The 19657-nt window shown below is 36.0% G+C and overlaps 2 protein-coding genes across 3 annotated transcripts in view; both read left to right on the top strand.

Moving 5' to 3' along the window:
• Nucleotides 1–5831, top strand: part of plb1 (phospholipase B1) — a 97140-nt gene extending 91309 nt beyond the window's left edge. For both annotated transcript variants that reach the window (XM_048191313.1, XM_048191312.1), the window contains exons 27-42: nt 265–336; nt 428–505; nt 606–666; nt 1104–1162; nt 1243–1310; nt 1399–1442; nt 1605–1704; nt 1782–1833; nt 2031–2111; nt 3227–3292; nt 3875–3969; nt 4065–4146; nt 4249–4353; nt 4507–4602; nt 4688–4762; nt 4856–5831. In XM_048191313.1, the coding sequence (XP_048047270.1) occupies nt 265–336; nt 428–505; nt 606–666; nt 1104–1162; nt 1243–1310; nt 1399–1442; nt 1605–1704; nt 1782–1833; nt 2031–2111; nt 3227–3292; nt 3875–3969; nt 4065–4146; nt 4249–4353; nt 4507–4602; nt 4688–4762; nt 4856–5116 (1395 nt within the window). In that variant the 3' untranslated portion in view covers nt 5117–5831. The remainder of the gene's footprint in view (nt 1–264; nt 337–427; nt 506–605; nt 667–1103; nt 1163–1242; nt 1311–1398; nt 1443–1604; nt 1705–1781; nt 1834–2030; nt 2112–3226; nt 3293–3874; nt 3970–4064; nt 4147–4248; nt 4354–4506; nt 4603–4687; nt 4763–4855) is intronic.
• An 826-nt stretch (nt 5832–6657) lies between these two features.
• ppp1cb (protein phosphatase 1, catalytic subunit, beta isozyme) lies at nt 6658–16333 on the top strand. The gene is made up of 8 exons (XM_048191327.1): nt 6658–6815; nt 12411–12542; nt 12907–13137; nt 13307–13411; nt 13561–13632; nt 14374–14525; nt 14655–14789; nt 15016–16333. Exons 1-8 carry the CDS (start codon nt 6743–6745, stop codon nt 15118–15120), a joined length of 1005 nt encoding a protein of 334 aa, XP_048047284.1. The 5' UTR covers nt 6658–6742; the 3' UTR covers nt 15121–16333.
• The last annotated feature ends 3324 nt before the right edge of the window (nt 16334–19657 follow it).

Below are 19657 nucleotides of genomic sequence, written 5' to 3'. Positions count from 1 at the left end.
ACATAGGAGTGGGTGATAAGGGTGTTGTGTAGTGATACACAGAACCGTTGGGTGAAGCGGTCATAGCCGTGTTTTATCGTGAATAAAACACAGCTATTGACCAATCAGAATCAAGGACAGGAACTAACCGTTTTATAAAATTTGATATGATTCAACAATAGAAAAAATCCCCCCAAAAATTTAAATTTATAATTATTTTACAGCATGTTAATTCTCGAAATGAATTTTTCTGTTTCATTCCCTCCCTCTTTGCCTCTTTCTCAGATGGAGCCTTTAGGTAATAAGACGGATAAAGAAGATTTTACTGCAGGTGTCCCTCTTAAATGCCCAGAAAATGTACGTTTACTTCTATATAATATATGAGATTACTACATATAATAAACTATATAATTGTATCAAATGGTAACAGTTTCATATTCTTCTTTAGTCCTCTCCCTATTTGAAGACCTATCTTAACAGCGATTACACATACGAAACCCCTCCTCCTACTCCTCCACCCACAACAGTAAGTCACACAAATGTATTACATATGATGTTAATAAAATATAATACAGCCTTAAAGTGATTAACATTTATTATGACATTATTTCACCCTATCACTTTAGAATTGGGGAAGTGATTTCTCATGTGTAGATACATCACCCTCTGACACTACACCAACATCTGGTAAGAGAGAGTAAAAAAGAGAGAAACATTTGCAGGATTTTTTTTAACTAAATAAGGGCAAAGCAGATTAAAGATCTTCCACTGATTATGTATTTCTGTCAGTGTGTTGTCTATTGGTTTTTAATCTAAACTTAAATGTACGTATATGTAAGATATTGTCTATAGAGATTAAACTGAAATATTTTGTTAATGAAAAGTAGCTTGAATTTACAAAATATCATGCTGTAATCTCAGAAAAAAAGTATTAAAGAGGATAAAATAAAAATTAGTTGGATTAATTACAAGTAAAAGTAGAAATATTAATTATGTACATAGGTTTATGGATGGAGACAAGGAGGCAAGACAGGCTTTCAGTGTGTAAAGATACACTTGATTTATTATCTTTTTAGTTGTGTTGTGGTATCTAGGATTGTCACCTTATCAGATTTCTTTCTCAGTTCACAGGCTTCGTCCAGCTGACATTAAAGTGGTGGCGTCTCTGGGAGATTCAATCACTGTAAGTGTGGGTGTATATTTGTGTATGTTGTTGTGTTTTATCATGCTGTAATTGCCTCTCTCTCTCTTTGCATCTGTCAGGCTGGCTTTGGTGCAAAAGCTGAAAACATTCTGCAGTTGGCAGATGAGGAGCGAGGGGTTTCCTGGAGGTGAGTTTGTGTCAACCTATGCTTATGGAATTGATTTGTTATATTCTCTGCATGTTTTCTAAGTGTCTGTGTTTAATTTGATTGACAGCATTGGTGGGGATGATACTTTGGAAACTGTCACCACATTGCCAAGTGAGTATTTTTTTATGTAACACTTTATGTAATTTATATTGGTTGTTATTAGCAGTATTGGTTAGGAAAGAGACTCTAATTGCTCTAAGCATTATTATCAGATTTGATTCTTGTTTAATAACATAATGATCGCCGGCACCCTGTGTCATTATTTGTTATCAGACATACTTAAGAAGTTCAATCCAAGTGTCTTCGGCTTCTCAAAAGGAAAGAGTAAGAGGCCAAATGGCTTCAATATGGCAGTGAGCGGTGCCAAAGCCAAGTGAGAAACACACATACACATATACACACAAACATGATTTACAGTATCTATCTAATGGATTCTTTCTCTCCATTCAGTAATATACCAGCACAAGTGAGGGATCTGATCACAGCTTTAAAGGATAGCACGGTCAGTATGCTTGCATTTTGTGGTGAATAAATAAAAAAAATACATACAAATGACAATGTTTGTCGTCTTCTGTCATATATAAATATGTTTTGTATGTGCCAGCTACTTGCTGCACAAAGCAAATTCCACCAATTTTTGTGTGACAATAAAGACTAATCAAATAAATGTTTTTATGGCACACTACTCTCTTTTTTCAGGAAGTGGACTTTGAGAAGGATTGGAAGCTGGTGACACTGTTTATTGGGGGAAATGACCTTTGCCAGTACTGTCATGACCGGGTGAGTGGATGATCATCTCGCCATCATAAATGGTTTCTTCTTACGTCAGAGAACCTCGGCAGTGACCTTTAAGCAGCTAAAATAAATTCTGATACTAGCTAACAGAGATGTGCCATTGTGTCGTTGTTAATGTTGTTTTTTTAAAGGTGCCGAAGAACATGTTTTCTGAATGTGTCTGTGAAGTTTCAGCTCAAAATACCCCATAGTTTTTTTTTATTAATTTTTTTAACTGCCTATCATTATAAATGCGCCGATTCAGGGTACACGGCCCCTTTAAATCACGTGCTCCACGCCCCAAGAGCTCGCGCTTGCCTTAAACACCATAAACAAAGCTCACACAGCTAATATAACCCTCAAAATGGATCTTTACAAAGTGTTCGTCATGCAACATGTCTAATTGCGTAAGTATAGTATTTATTTGGATGTTTACATTTGATTCTGAATGAGTTTGATAGTGCTCCGTGGCTAACGGGCTAACATTACACACTGTTGGAGAGATTTATAAAGAATGAAGTTGTGTTTATGCATTATACAGACTGAAAGTGTTTAAAAAATGAAAATAACGACAGTCTTGTCTCCGTGAATACAGTAAGAAACGATGGTAACTTTAACCACATTTAACAGTACATTAGCAACATGCTAACGAAACATTTAGAAAGACAATTTACAAACATCACTAAAAATATCATATCAATGATCATGTCAGTTATTATTGCTCCATCTGCCATTTTTCGCTGTTGTCCTTGCTTGCTTACCTAGTCTGATGATTCAGCTGTGCACATCCAGACGTTTATACTGGCTGCCCTTGTCTAATGCCTTTCATAATGTTGGGAACATGGGCTGGCATATGCAAATATTGGGGGCGTACACCCCGACTGTTACGTAACAGTCGGTGTTATGTTGAGATTCGCCTGTTCTTCAGAGGTCTTTTAAACAAATGAGATTTATATAAGAAGGAGGAAACAATGGAGTTTGAGACTCACTGTATGTCATTTCCATGTACTGAACTCTTGTTATTCAACTATGCCGAGGTAAATTCAATTTTTGAATTTAGGGCACCTTTAAGCAAACAACAATTCAGTTTTGCTTTGTGTGCTGTGTTTTTTTCTACTCAGGCTTCTCTATCCCCTTCTAAGTACATCGGTCACATCAGAGACAGTCTGGACATATTGTATAATGAGGTGAGAGAGATGCACATACCTGATCGCATTCATACAATGAGTGAATAATATGAAAACATGTCTGGCCTCTATAGAAGCTTGATTCCACCACAGAATAAAAAAATTAAAAAGGTAATTGTGACTTTTTATCTTGCAATTCGGATTTTATAACTCAATTATGTTATTATCTCAAATTCGGATTTTACAACTCAATTATGTTATTATCTCAAATTCAGATTTTATAACTCAATTATGTTGTTATCTCAAATTCGGATTTTATAACTCAATTATGTTATTATCTCAAATTCGGATTTTATAACTCAATTATGTTATTATCTCAAATTCAGATTTTATAACTCAACTACATTTTTATCTCAAAACTCTGACTTTTGTCTTGCAATTGTGAGTTTATATCTCACAATTATCTAAACTAAGAATTGTGAGGGAAAAAAAGTTAGAATCGTGACATAAAAAGTTGCAGAAAATAATTTAGTTTGAAAATAATTTTGCCTAAAGAAATAGAAAAGCTTTTTTATATTATATATTTTTATATTATTTTTATATTATGTTTTTGTGTGTGTGTGTGTGTTTGTGTGTGTGCAGGTTCCCAGAGTGCTGGTAAATTTCGTGGAAATCTTAGAGGTCAATGATCTGCGTATAATAAAGAGGGACACGCTGGGCTGCAGCCTCCTGCAAAAGTAAATTAATTAATAAACAATTTAATCTGAAATCAGTGTACATTTCCATGTTCTTATGTACACCAACAGCATTTTCATGACTGTGTGTGTGACAGGAACATGTGTCCATGTTTTCTGAATCCCCGTGAGAACTCTCCAGAAATGAATGAAATGAAGTTGGTCAACAGAAATCTGCAGGTTTGTAGCCATTCAAGTTGTCAGTTCATTTATAACTGATTACCTGAGTGGGCTTTGGATTATCTTGACCTTCAATGATAAAAGTGTTGTTTTCTGTGTCAGATGGAGACTGAAAAGCTGGTGTATGGGGGACGGTATGACGGAAGACAGGACTTTGCGGTGGTGCTACAGCCCTTCTTTGAGAACTCTGTTGTTCCAATGATCGAGGTTAGCTTATTAAAACATCTCTAACAGAGCTCAGGTTTCATGAGATCACACATTAACACATTTAGAAATGTTTAAATATGTTAATAGCTATCAAACCTCGACTCTCATTATCAGGGTCAACGTTAACAGATGAAATGTCTCTCTCTGCTTTAGGATGGCACACCCGACCTGACTTTCTTCTCTGTGGACTGTTTTCATTTCTCTGATCGTGGACATGCAGAGATGGCTATTGCGCTCTGGAACAACATGGTAAATACACTTACACACCCTTTATGACAATCTCACAGAAGCTTTCCTGCATTTAACAGCACTTCTCCTGTATTGTGGTTTTAAGCTGGAGCCTGTGGGGAATAAACAAACCTACAATAATTTCACATATGACCGCAGTAAGATTAACTGTCCCACAAAGGTGAGTAAATAATCAATGGAAACCAGTGTTTTGAAGAGAACAATAACCCAGATATTATATTTAATTAATGCTTTCCCTTCGTATCTTCTTCAGGAGCATCCCTTCATTTTTACACGAACAAACAGTGGCTCTGATGTCCCTACAACTTCCATACCCACCACAGTTGCACCGGGCACCCCACTTCTCCCTGCAGATCGCCCCAACGATTCTGTGCCAGCCTGGGCAGCTGCTATTCTTGCTGTAGGAGGCTTGATGATTGGTTGGGTCGTAACCTGGATGATCTTCTACTACAGAGAACGAAAGAACAGAAAGAGAATTGAACATAGCAACGAAATGAGCGGAACGAAGTTCTAATAATTTTTTTTTTTAAATTACATATATAAAGTTAATTCATTTACTACAGACTAAACCCACCCAAGCATTCCCCTAAAAGAAAAGTTTTGGCATGTTTAAAAAAAAAAAGGATATATATTTCATAATTACATAGTTCTGGCATGAAACTCTAGATGGTGCAGGCTGATAGGTCTAACTCATTTTGGTAGCAATCACGTCGTTATCTACATGGCACAGCTCATTGATTGTGTTGCATCAGTGGCCAAAGAGCTTAACATTTAAACAAATACCAATCTTGTTTGCTGTTAGCAGTCTGTAGCGTGCTTTCAGAAACCCTCCACCTTCCCCAGCTCCACCTGTATAGATTTGCTACAGGGGTTAATTCATGTATGTTACATGTGCAGCAGCAGCATGTCTGTGAATGTATTGGCAGTAGCAAGTCTCGGTACTTGCTCTAAAGCAGCGTAGCAGATTTATTCTGCCAAGACCAAATACATTATCATTGCCATATCTATGCCAATCTCTATTACCATACCAATCTGTCTGTCAAGACAAATATATTTTATGAAGTTTTTCCAATTGAGAACATTTTTTACCTCAAACACTCACAAATTCACATACATTCTGTTTTTTGAAACTGTTTAGATGTCAATAAATTAATTTATTGCTGTAAATTATTTATACAACAAATAATTATAATACTTATATAGGCAAAAGTGCATAAATTATTATATTTGTATTTTAATAAATTGTTTAATAAAAAAGTTTAATTTTATTATTTCATTATTTGATTGTGTTATATATATTATATATTGTTTACAAGATTTTCTTTTTGACCCTGCTTAAGTGTGCCTATGAGCAATAAATAATAATAATAATAATAATAATAATATATATATATATATATATATATATATATATATATATTATTATTATTATTATTATTATTAAACCAAGCCTGTAACTGACTTGTTTAACAGTATATTTGTAATTGTTGTTGGGTTTTTTTTACCAGTATTTGTTACAGAATAAGAGAATTGCAATATGATAATATATATATATATATATATAATTTTTTTGGTGTTTTGGTGAACTTTTATAATGCTTATGTTCTCTTAAATTCTGCGTCTCGTTTCTCTTCTTCTCTGTTCAAGCTCATCCAGTATCATGACCAAATATAAAATCAGTACTGAGTCAGTTCTCAATGTTACGGATGTCTTTCAGTTTTTCACAAATAGATGGCAGCTTTGCCAACTAGTGCTTCGGAGCCTCTTTCCATACTAAAGTAGCCTATAATTTAGCCTACTACAACCTACACGAACAGATATGATAAATATGACTTAAATATAATAAAGCAAACAAAATTGATTAGGCTACATATAAAATATAAGTAAAATAATAAATGCCAAGTGTGTATCCCTACTCTGATTAAAATTCCACATGGAAGGAAAACCAAATACAAAAATAGCAAGACGTTAAACAATAGAAAGTACCATTAACAATTAAGTTGCCTTCAACAGGTCAAAAGTTTGCCTTCAAAACAATTAAATATTCATGAAAAGGTCATTAATATTGACGTAACTGCTTGTAACTAAGTGAATGACGTCATTGTGACCGCCACCTAGCGGCCGTTGCTGGAAGCTCTGCATGCAGAACTCGGCTCTGAAGATGGCGGAGGGGGAATTAAACGTTGACAGTCTCATTTCTCGTCTTCTTGAAGGTAAGCCCTTTGAAAGTGAAAACATTTTAACGTTTATACAAACATACCTGGTAATTAGGTATTTGTCGTGATCTGTTTTTCTCTCGGTGAATGGAAAATTGTGCTCGTAAAGAGAGAGCTAAGCTTCGCGTCTCTGCGCCCTGTTTACAAACACGGCTGCCTGTGGCCCCAGGGTTTGGACAGCCTTCATACCAGCGCTGGGAGTTTCAGATTAGGTCTAACCTTGGATTTATCTTGCGAAGCAGGAACGAGACGCGAGGGCCTGCAGTTTATACATCAGTTGTTCAAAGAAACCGAGTAAATGAGAGAGAGGGCAGGACGATGCAGTGTCCGCTGCGTCGTTGACTTCAGGCGAATGTAACCGACGTAATTCTGATTCTCCATTCGACACTATATTTAGTATACAACGTTTCCGTGTACTTCTCATAAACATACTCTTAATTAATGTTACAAGTCTGTTTTCTAAATCCTCTTATTGACGTTACACTGTTTTATAGTAATATTGCACGGAATCGTATTTTTAATGGTACAATGCATGCACTGTGTAACGTACATCGTCACGCTATTCTTTTGGCACTGTTTTTTTCTCTTAATAACGTTATATTGTATAGAGCACTGCAATGAATAATCAAACAATAAATATTATGATCCAAACGTTATACTATCCTTTTAGTAATGTTACACTGTATTCCCTTTATGACTTTACTTTGTATTCTCCATAGTAACGTTACAGTGTTACAAGGAGAATACAATGCAGTGTCATTTTACTAAAAGAATACAGTGTAATGTTATGAAGAAAATATTTATTGTTTGATTATGAAAATGATTCATTGTATTCCTCTGAGGAACATCATCTTTATAATGAAACACTATATTCTTTTCATATGGTTACACATTATATTCTATTAGTAATGTTACACTGCATTCCAGCCATGGTTCATCTGAATTACCAAAGTATATAAACTGAAACAATAACAATGTGTTCAGCATTATGGAACAAATAGCCTATTTTTCAGATTTGCTAAACTATTTTAAGTTGTAAAATAAGCAGTATATATTAAAATTGAATGCATGGCTTCGGCAGGCAGGTATCATGAATGATACTGAGCAGGCCAGACAGTGTGCTCTGAGCCAGTGTTGCCAGATTGGAAATATCCAAGTATCGTACCAGAAGCTCAAAATTATCGTATTTGGAAGAAAATTATCGCACACGAGTCAAACGCCTAAAATACAGCTATTTATCTAGACCAACAACTTTTGGACAGTCGCCTCTCCCCTGTCTCCACCTTCCTTTTCAGCACTCATTTTCTAAACTTTATTGCTAAAGTACCGACCTCAGCTTGGAAACAACTGACCCAAGTGCCGCAACAGGAACGTTAACTTGTGCTCGTGAAAGAGAGTCATTCTCCATGATGATTGGATGTGAGATGAGATTGAAGACGTGCGTAACATCACGTTCTCCACACAATCATGATGGTAGACGTAGGATCCACAGCTAGATGAATGAGTATAGAAGCCCTATGATTACAACGACCATCATTTGGTGTCACAAAATTCTGAAATTATTGTACATTATGGGATTTTTTTCATTATCGTATAGAGACCAAAATTATCATACAAATACGATAATTATCGTACGTCTGGCAACACTGAAAAGTATAAATCTATGAGCGCCTCCCTCAGGCTGAATTACACAAGGACATTAGACCTCTGCCAAAAGTGTCTGCGTGTGTTCAGCGATTAGAATATAAAGCTTACAAACTGTTTATCCTAAACTAGCGCTAAGACCCAGAATCTGCCCTACCTAAATTTAGTCAGGACAGGAGCCACTGCTGCATTCTCTTTATGACATTACTTTATATTCTCCTTAGTTACAATGAATCCAAATCATAATGGTAATGAAAACTATATACTTTCTCCATAATATTACACTGTACGAACGTTACACTGTATTTTCCCGTACTTTACTGTGTGACTTTTCTAAAGTTTAACTTGAATATAAAGAACTTTTTCCTCAGTATGAAGTGAATAAGTTAAATGGAATGCTAATGAATTTCTCTCTGTTAAATTTTATTGTTTCCCGAATCTTAAAATGCATTCGTTTCATAGTGTTACATGTATTATTTTCAGAACATTACATTGAACTTATCATCCATAATCTTCAAAATATTTTATTACAATCTTCTAAAATCTGGTTTATGGCTGTTTTGCTCAGTAATGATTCCTCCTCTGTAGACTAGATTGTTAGCTTTACTATGTGCCTTGGCTTTTACTTTTCTGACTTTATAAGTGCTGTAACCATTTACTATCCTATACAGTAGATATTTGTGAGTAGTAGTAGAACGACCAATGTTTCTGTCTCAGGGGACTTCCGTTAGGATCCACCATGGGTTATTTCTGTCCATCTCAGTGACTTCTGTTGCTACACAAACTTTTGCTGTTCACTTACATTTGATAAAGGAAAGCGGCATGGATTATTGCACCACCCTGATAACCGATATGGCCTCGTGCCTGTCCATCTGTCCCAACACCCTCCTGCTGACCCTCACTCAGCAATGCCATCTGTGACCCTAGCGTCCCACTTCTCGGTTCCTCACACTTCGATTTTCATGGTCTCGCAAACACATCTCTGTATGTTTCTCTCATGTTCCATCTGTGTGTCTCGATCACACTGCTCTATCTGTGAAGATCAAGCGGCCTGCTGTTGTACCCACGGTGGTCGAGGAGGGCCGTCTAATGGCTGCCTGTCAGGACTTGGATAATCTTGTGAATTGCTGTAAAATGCTGTAGTGGGAATCAGTTTAGCTTGTCTGTGTCATTTCGTTCTTATCTATTGTTATGTAATGTGACGCTAACATGATGAACAAGGAATCAGAGCAAGGAATTAGTTTTAAAATTGTAGTCGATTGCTACTTTGAACAAGTTGTTTCTGGCCAGCTCATAATCTAGTTTAGACTGGTCTGGACTGCAGCTTGTCGAACACACACACACATATACACAATCAAATTTTCCTTATGTTTAGTCATGCTGCAATAACAGGGATATTTCATCAGCTCATAGACTTATACACACACTTCAATCTGTACAAATGGCACCATGCTTACAATCTCATAAATTGCTCTGCACTTTATACACACACAGTAGTTGGGGTTACAGCATTCTTTTCAAAGAGTCTCCAACATTTCTGGTGTGTGTGGGTTATTGTGAGGGTGGACGGCCTGAAGACTAAAATGGTTAGTGCTATTATATAACCATAATCATGGCTGTAAGGAAAGAGCACAACTTTTCGTTCTCGGTGACATATATTCTGTCTCTCAGCTATTCTACTTTTTCTCCACATACACACACTTTTCTAATCTGTCATTCTCCCCATCTCAGAGTGAATTGTAGCTACAGGTTCTCACATATAGTTTCTCTCCATCGAATGAATTTCTTGGACAAACTGCTCTGCAAAATGGTTGTTTAACAGTAAGACACTCTCAATTGTCAAGGCGGGAACATTCCTGCAGAATTCCAGACACTCTCAAGATTCCCACTCACATAAACAGCTGACAATACTATGTGAGCAGGATATGACATATGAAAATGTTAATTATTCTGATATGTACACTGCTGTTTCGTAGACTGGATTTGGCAAGATTTTTAAAATGTTTTTGAAAGCCTCTTTTGCTCACCAAGGCTGCAATTATTTAATCAAAAATACAGTAAAACAGTAATATAGTGAAACATGACTACAATTTTAAAATAATTGTTTTCTATTTTAATATATTTTACAATGTAAATTCCTGTGATGGTAAAGTTTTTCAGCATCATTACTCCAGTCTTCAGTGTCACATGATCCTTCAGAAATCATTCTATTTTTTTATTCTCAGTTTTGTTTTGTTTTTATAAAGTTGTGCTGCTAAAATTGTGGAATGTTCAAAAGAACAGCATTTATATGAAAAAGATTTTTTTTGTAAAAATGTAAAAGTACTAATTATCAATTTAATGCATCATTGCTGAATAAAATTATTCATTTCTTAATGACCCCAAACTTTTGTTTATATAATAGTAGTGTAAATCATAAGAATCTTTTAAAAATAAAACTATCAGTTAAAGATTAGTTAAATCAATGTATTTATTTATTTTGTATTTGCCACCATTAAGCCCTGTTCACACGGCCAGCGACTTTGTTGCTGCATGTCGCTCGTCTGCTGTCATATCTTTAGAAAATGCAATCACAAATGATATATAAAACAAAGATATTTTAATTTGACTAGGAATTAGACTTAAAAGAATTAAAAGTAGCATTCTGCTGTTGCAGAGTGTTGTGATATAAACTACAGCAGAGCTCAGTGCATTAAATCATTAACCAGTTTAGCAATCGATAAATCAATGAATTAAACTCACTCATATACTGTCAAATATTACTAAAGCGTCATTTAAATTTGATAAGTAATCAATTTTCTTGTCCCTAACAATCAACAATGCAGTGCTTAACTGCTCACTGCATCATTTAATTAACACAAACTATCAATGCATGAAACAAACTTACTAAGACTGCCGATAGTTTCTTTTCCAGGCATTATTTTATTAAATCTATGTATGTGGTTACTGTCGAATCGTATAAAACGGTGAAATTGCTCTGGAACTCTGTCTCGCCTGCACTCGAGACAGTAACGTGAGCTCCTCTGACAGTCTTCACTCCAATTGTTTGTCGCTCACGAAATCCGCTGCTCATTTGCATAAAGTTAAATTTCTGAACCTTTGTCATGTGACTCGCATCGCTTCACACGTCTACATTCTGTTCACCAACGCTCACTGTCGCCTGAAGTCACCAGCCCTCCATTGAAAATGAATGGGATCATGTCTCTTTGTCGCTGCGTGTCGCTGGTGGTGTGAACGGGGCTTTAGACCTTGATTGGATAAAGGCGTCAGGTGTCATTGTCAGCCTGACATCTTGTACAGCAAGACTTTTGACTATTGACAAAGTCCACTTTGCAGCCTGTTCTGGCCCACTTAGATAGGAAGAGACCTGTCTGAGCAACATATTAAGTTACCAGCCATGGTTTTAAATGTTTATAGCGCTTATCTGAAATACTACCGTAAACCGGTGTGAAAAAAGAAACGTATTTAATATAAATAAAATATATATAAAATAATAAGGACCGATCCCCCCCCCCCAGTCATAACTCAGAAAACAAACCAAAAATATAGTTCTTCTCATAGATATCTAGTTACATCCCCTGTGCAAAACTCTGAATATCTTCCAAAGATTTGATGTTGCAGAACTTTGCCAAATCCATTTGCTAGTTCTTCCTCTGAAGTGCTCATGCAGCACTTTATAAACATGCCTTTTGTTTCCAAGGAGTAAAAATTCAATAAATCATATCAGAGCAAATAAGATTAGTCTGTTTGCCAAATTGAGAGTGTCTATTTTTGTGTGCAATATGCTGTAGTGAATGACTGTATGGTATGTGTGCCAATTTGTGAATTGAGTGATTAGAAAATCACACATTTGACCCAGTTATTGAGGCTGCAGTAAAGTTGTTACACTTATGGATTAGAAATCAATGTTAACCAGATGTTAACAGATTTTGATGTCTGTTGTTTCAGTGCGAGGATGTCGTCCAGGGAAGATCGTTCAGATGACGGAAGCAGAAGTTCGAGGACTCTGCATTAAATCTCGAGAGATCTTCCTCAGCCAGCCCATCCTGCTGGAGTTGGAGGCTCCACTTAAAATCTGTGGTAGGTTAGATACGCTCTTTCTCCAGAGCAGGGAACATTTCTACCATTTTAATTACATCCCTTCCCCTCTATCTCTCAAGGTTTTGGAAATCTGAGTGTAAGTAGAGCAGGATATAAATATGAATGTAATGAGGATAGGTTTGAGGTCATTTCTCTTCTCTCTGTGGCACACCTGAGACCCCTGTGTGTGTGTGTGTGCGCCAGAGTCATTAACCTGAATTTTGGGTGTTAAGGTCTTTTGACCATTTTTTCTTCTTTTCTTTTCTTTTCTTTTCTTTTCTTGACTTGAAGCCTAATTTAACTTAATCCATGTAACTTTATTGATTTATGATGTCAATCATATAAACTCTCTCTCTGTCTCTAGGTGACATCCATGGGCAGTACACAGATCTGTTGAGGTTGTTTGAATATGGCGGATTTCCACCAGAGGCAAACTATCTCTTTTTGGGTGATTATGTGGACCGAGGGAAACAGTCTTTGGAGACCATCTGCCTCCTACTGGCCTATAAGATCAAATACCCTGAGAATTTCTTCCTCCTGAGGGGAAATCATGAGTGCGCCTCCATCAACCGTATCTACGGCTTCTATGATGAGTGTGAGCATCTGAGCACATATATACATGCATATATAAACACATCGAACATTAACACACACCCACACCAGACAATTTGAAATCTATTGATTGATTTTCTCACCCACTGAACAAACTTTCAGGCCATGCATAATGCTGTATTGTTATAAATATGTACATTTGTCTGTCGTAGGCAAGCGCAGGTTCAACATAAAACTCTGGAAGACATTCACAGACTGCTTCAACTGCCTCCCAATCGCTGCCATCATAGATGAGAAGATTTTCTGTTGCCATGGAGGTGAGAACGAGTGAACAAATGATGGATAGTTTTATAGAAGTGACTCTTGGCCGATTAAATAGGGCAAATGAGTCTAAAAATAATTATGCATGCTCTTTGTGACACTTATTTTCTGTCTGATTTTTTTGTCTTTTGTGTCCATCTTCTAGGTCTCTCTCCTGATCTGCAGTCAATGGAACAGATACGTCGGATTATGCGACCAACTGATGTCCCAGATACAGGTGTGTGTGTGTACGTGCATGTGACAAAAAAATTTGTCTCAGTTCCACCTAAAATCTGACAGCCTTGACAATGAATAATCCTCTTTTTTTACTAAAAATATTCATATATTTATTAAAAACATTTTTTTTAGTAAATTTAGTGATATATTCAGCATTTCCTACAAATAAATTGTATTATATTTTACAATTATATTTGCCATGGTTTTATTTTAGTATTATTTATATACTATTAAAGTTTTTTAAATATTTTTTTTGTTTTGAATTAGCTTTTATTTTTATATTTTAAATTTTAATTTGTTTAATTTTTAGTAATGTGCTTTTGTCATTTTTTTTTTTATATGGTAATTTATTTTTTATTTATTTTTTGTTTTTAGTTTTAATTCAGTTTTAGATTTAAAAAATTTCCAATTAGTAATTTTAGTGGTTCAATTTAAACTTATTTCAATTAGGTGCCAAGGCAAGATTTTTGTTTAGTTTAGGTTTTTCATGTAGTATTTATATTTTATTTTATATTTATTTTAATTAACAAAAATATTTTTAATAAAAGTTTTAGTTATTGATAATAACCCTTATCTGCTCTAGATGTTGGTACTTGTATTCGCCATTAAAAAACATTTTATTACATTTATATTTAATACTGGTTGAGCACTAATAAAAACATTATTTAAACAACCAACAGAACTTTATTATAAATTCAAGATGATGGGATGAAATATTATCACAGACACATTTGTCTTGCAGGGTTGCTGTGTGATTTGCTGTGGTCGGACCCAGATAAGGACGTTCAGGGATGGGGGGAGAACGATCGTGGCGTTTCATTCACTTTTGGTGCTGACGTAGTCAGCAAATTCCTGAACCGCCACGATCTGGACCTAATCTGCAGGGCACATCAGGTACCAGTTCATTTCAACCAATCAGTATCCACTATCCATGTGGTAACTTGAATTGTTGTTGAGGTGGGTTATGACTTCTGTATGTAGGTTGTGTTTTAGTTTGTGCAGTGAGTGTGTCATGTTTTGCAGGTTGTTGAAGATGGTTATGAGTTCTTTGCAAAGCGTCAGCTGGTCACTCTGTTCTCAGCGCCAAATTACTGCGGGGAGTTTGACAATGCCGGTGGAATGATGAGTGTGGATGAGTCACTCATGTGTTCTTTTCAGGTGTGTCATCATCCACACACACATTTAAAAAAAACAAAAAAAAAACAGTTTAGTATAATTTTAAGCCATTTGGTTTACAAGAACACGGGAAGTGTCCTCGTTAACCATGTTTACATTGTAATGCCCATGTCATTAAACACATTTGTGTCCTCATATACCATATATACAAGAACACACACACATTGTACATTCACAATGCACTCACACACTCTCTTTTCTTTCTCAGATACTGAAGCCATCAGAAAAGAAGGCAAAGTATCAGTACGGTGGGGTCAACTCAGGGCGACCTGTGACCCCACCCCGTACGGCCCAAGCCCCCAAGAAGAGGTGAGCGGCTTGCCACCCAGAACCACACCCTCCATCCCCCAACCTTCGGAAAACTACCCCATCTGGGGCAACTTTACTTTCCCCAATTCCCCTCTAAAATCTCTCTACTCGCCCTGCCAAACTTCTTTCTCTTTTCTTAATATTTGTGTACAGAAATTTTGCTGTGACCAGTTGAATTCTTTTTTCTTTTGCTCTGCTTGTTTGTTTATTGGTATTTTATTAACATGAGTAATAATAATAATAATACCGCTTTGGGAAACAACTGTTCTATGAAGAACCCAGAGCAAAACACACTCATTCTCTTACGCAAAGATCTCAGTAGTGTCCTGATACATAAGCATTTTATTAAACCTTAATTCAGTACTCTTTGATTATTGAACATTAATGTTGATTCATAAAGAAAGAGTGACGATTGTAAGTATTGAAGTTTGTTGTGTATTTCGCTACACTCTGAAGTTTCAAGACCAGAGGCTTTCACACACACTTAACTCTGTCAGGGTGCTTGATCACAGGTCAGCAGACACTTAACATGAACACGGACACAATCCATGGTCAGTAAACTAGGTCAGCATGAACAAAGCTGGAAAAGGGATTTTAACTCGGATACCGTGACACGCACACATTTGCACAGCTGCATTTACAAACAGCATTGCATGTTCTGTTTTCATAATACCTCTGGGATTTACAGCAAAACTCTATAGACCTTTGTTTAACGTGCTGTTATTATGTCTTATGATAGTAATAATTCAGGAGAAAAGTGTCACGGCATAACACTTCTTTGCATGACCCATGTACACGTCGGTAATAACCCGTCTGAGGCAATGTAATCCACCAGTCATTTTCTCATTGGATAACAAAACAACTGACACAAATAGTCCAAGTAGAAGATGTTGATTCAATATTAAAGAATTGCACTTGTTTGAAGTTCCCCAACATCATTTAGAAGGTTAAAACTGATTCTATTGGATTTGTTTAACAACTTGTTACCTAAAATTGTAGCACATGTGAATAAACAATGCCTTTCTGTGAGGGTTGCATTTTCTCACGTTGATATTCACCTGTCATAATTGATTATTTTTAATGTTTTTATTTAGTGTGTTGCTGTTTACTTCTCCTTAATTTATTTCCAAATGTCGGGAAAGCTATCAAAGTGTTCTAAAAGCAGTTCATGAGTTTTGTATAAGTGGGCTTCAAACTTAATAAATGGAAGAAAACTCTCTTTGCCTCCTCTGTGTTTGTGTCCCTTAGCAACCGTATAAATACCAGGCTAATTAAAGTGGTGCAGACCAAAGTTCTGGATGTTATTCAACTGAATTTTTCCAAGTGCTACATTAAAATAAGCAGCTCTGTAACTTGCCAGTGCTGGAAAATGTGGACAAGGACAATCCGTGGTCTGTTGTCATGGCTACTCCAGCCCTGCTGGGTCAGGATCTATTTCAATGCAACCAAAAGCAGACAATGAGCTGAAATTGTTTTCAGCTGATTGAAGTGCCATCTGAAATTTCACATGATTAATTCGTTTAATAACTTTAATGAAATGTGTTTAATCGATCAAATCGCAGTCCTGGCTCTGCTGCTGTTTTTGTGCATATAAAACTGAAGTAATCTGGACTTTGTGTTTTACATGTATATTTTACATATATGGTTTCCATCCAAGTAGGACATGTTCAATCAGTTGACCAATCAGAATTTAGGGATATTTTCCTGACTTTGAATTGCGGAAGCAAACAGGATGCAATTCAGATTTGAATGTAATTAAAATGAAATTCGTTTTAACTTTTGTCAAGACAAAAACTTTGAACTTTTAAGGTTTATAGACCTTAAGGTTTGGTCACATTAACCATTGCTGAAATTTCATCTGATGGATTTCCTTTGGCAAAGAAATTTCCCATAATATCGTGATTCCAACTATATCTTTCCTATGTGCCGTTATCATAGTTGTGGACTTACCTATTCTCATATAATTAAAATGATTATTAAAACGTTATTAGTTACCATCAGTGTTGGGGGTAACGCACTACAAGTAACCTGAGTTACATAATCAGATTACTTTTTTCAAGTAACTAGTAAAGGAAACATCTGAAATAACTATATTAAATTACACAAATATACTTTATGTATGTAATCTCACTTTATTAACCAATGTCTTCGCTGCTGACATTCAGTGATATAATTTAAATTACAATTCTAATAAGCAAAAATTACTTTAGATTTAGAAATGAGAGTGTTGAACTTCCTTCTCCTGCATCCTGTTCTTATGGAGGGTATGCATCGACGTCACTTTCCCGCCGGAACGCGCTCCCTCAGCTGGACTGAGTGCAAAGACTATAGAATAACACTAAAGTCTTAAAGGGACTTTGACTGAGTGGCAAAAGAACCTGCTGCGTGACTGGATTTAATAGGAGAAACTGCGAAAACGCGAGTAAAACAAACGATTACTCTAAAGGTTGGGCTCGAAAATGTTCCTTATGACACGTCAAATAAACCTAATCCATGGATATTGACATGCAGCCAGGAGTCGTGTTTCCTGACATTTATATATGCCTGATTTCGACGGCGGGGAAATACATAAAGCAAATCTGCCTGTGAATATTTTATATAACTACAATATAGGTAGGTTTAAATCCAATAATCACTTATATCAATGTTATATCGTCATATTGTCCAGCCCTAAAACATATATAGTTTTATAGTATAGTATTTTTGTCAGTGTTGTTTATTTAAAAACACCCAATTATGCAGAATATAAGATGGAAAATATTTAATTGATGAGTTGTCAACATAATATATAACAATACAATATATACGGTATGATTTTACCTCAAAATCCAACAATTTGACACAAAATTACTTGCAAGAACTTCTTTACTTGCAAGATTGATAATATTAGAGAGAAAATTAAAAACATGCAACCGTCTACAGTTTCGCTTCAGACAGTGCACTGTAGTGTCCCTGAGGTAAAACTAGAATCATTCGCCGCTATAGGAGAGGAAGAATTATCTAAACTTATCAAATCATCAAAATCAACGACATGTATGTTAGACCCAATGCCGACTAAACTACTGAAAGAAATGCTTCCAGAGGTCGTAGGTCCACTTCTTGATATAATTAATTCATCGTTAACACTAGGATACGTGCCAAAAACCTTTAAGCAGGCTATTATTAAACCTCTTATTAAAAAACCTCAACTAGATCCGAGAGATTTAGTAAATTACAGGCCAATCTCGAATCTACCTTTTCTGTCAAAGATACTAGAAAAGGCAGTTTCATCACAACTGTGTTCCTTTTTAGAAAGAAATGGAATCTGTGAGGATTTCCAGTCAGGATTTAGACCGTACCATAGTACTGAGACTGCTCTCGTTAGAGTTACAAACGATCTACTCTTATCATCCGATCGTGGCTGTATTTCTCTATTAGTGTTATTAGATCTCAGTGCTGCTTTTGACACTATCGATCACAACATTCTTTTAAAAAGACTTGAAAACTATATTGGCATTAGTGGAATTGCTTTGGCATGGTTCAAATCGTACTTATCTGACCGTTATCAGTCTGTAATAATTAATGAAGAGATGTCGTATCGATCACAGGTTCAGTATGGAGTACCACAAGGCTCAGTACTAGGACCGTTGCTTTTCACTCTGTACATGCTGCCCTTAGGAGAGATAATTAGGAAGCATGGTGTTAGTTTTCACTGCTACGCTGACGATACTCAGCTCTATATTTCCTCGCGCCCTGACGAAACCTACAAATTCACAAAACTAACAGAATGCATAGCTGACATTAAAAACTGGATGACAAGAAATTTCTTATTATTAAATTCAGAAAAAACTGATATCCTAATCTTTGGACCAAAAACTTCCTCACGAAAAAACCTTGAATACTCTCTAACACTTGACGGGTGCTCCATTAAATCTTCGTCCTCAGTTAGGAACTTGGGTGTGCTCTTCGATACCAATCTTTCATTTGAAAGTCATGTTTCTAGTATCTGTAAAACCGCCTTCTTCCATCTAAAAAATATATCTAAATTACGACATATGCTCTCAATGACAAATGCGGAACAGTTGATTCATGCATTCATGACCTCAAGACTAGATTATTGTAACGCTCTACTGGGTGGTTGTTCTGCTCGGCTTTTAAACAGACTACAGTTGGTCCAAAATGCGGCAGCTAGAGTTCTTACTAGAACCAGAAAGTATGACCATATAAGCCCAGTTCTGTCAACATTACATTGGCTCCCTATTAAACATCGTATAGATTTTAAAATCTTGCTACTTACTTATAAAGCACTAAATGGTTTAGCTCCCCAGTACCTAAGTGAGCTCTTAATGCATTATAGTCCTTCACGTTTATTGCGATCTCAGAATTCAGGCCAGTTGATAATACCCAGAATATCAAAATCAACTGAAGGCGGCAGATCCTTTTCCTATTTAGCACCTAAACTCTGGAACAATCTTCCTAGCATTGTTCGGGAAGCAGACACACTCTGTCAGTTTAAATCTAGACTAAAAACACATCTCTTTGCTCTTGCATACACATAACAC

This window comes from Megalobrama amblycephala, linkage group LG5, assembly GCF_018812025.1.
Source record: "Megalobrama amblycephala isolate DHTTF-2021 linkage group LG5, ASM1881202v1, whole genome shotgun sequence".
Lineage (NCBI taxonomy): Eukaryota > Metazoa > Chordata > Actinopteri > Cypriniformes > Xenocyprididae > Megalobrama > Megalobrama amblycephala.
The sequence above is the reverse complement of the archived record's forward strand: the minus strand, read 5'-3'. Positions and strand labels throughout refer to the sequence as shown.

Bases quoted from the DNA above. Each gene is read 5' to 3' on its own strand.
- ppp1cb (XM_048191327.1), top strand. From the start codon at position 6,743: ATGCAGAACTCGGCTCTGAAGATGGCGGAGGGGGAATTAAACGTTGAC. The intron at 13,138-13,306 runs GTGAGCATCTGA...TGTCTGTCGTAG, and splicing joins CTACGGCTTCTATGATGAGT to GCAAGCGCAGGTTCAACATA. The intron at 13,633-14,373 runs GTGTGTGTGTGT...TTTGTCTTGCAG, and splicing joins AACTGATGTCCCAGATACAG to GGTTGCTGTGTGATTTGCTG.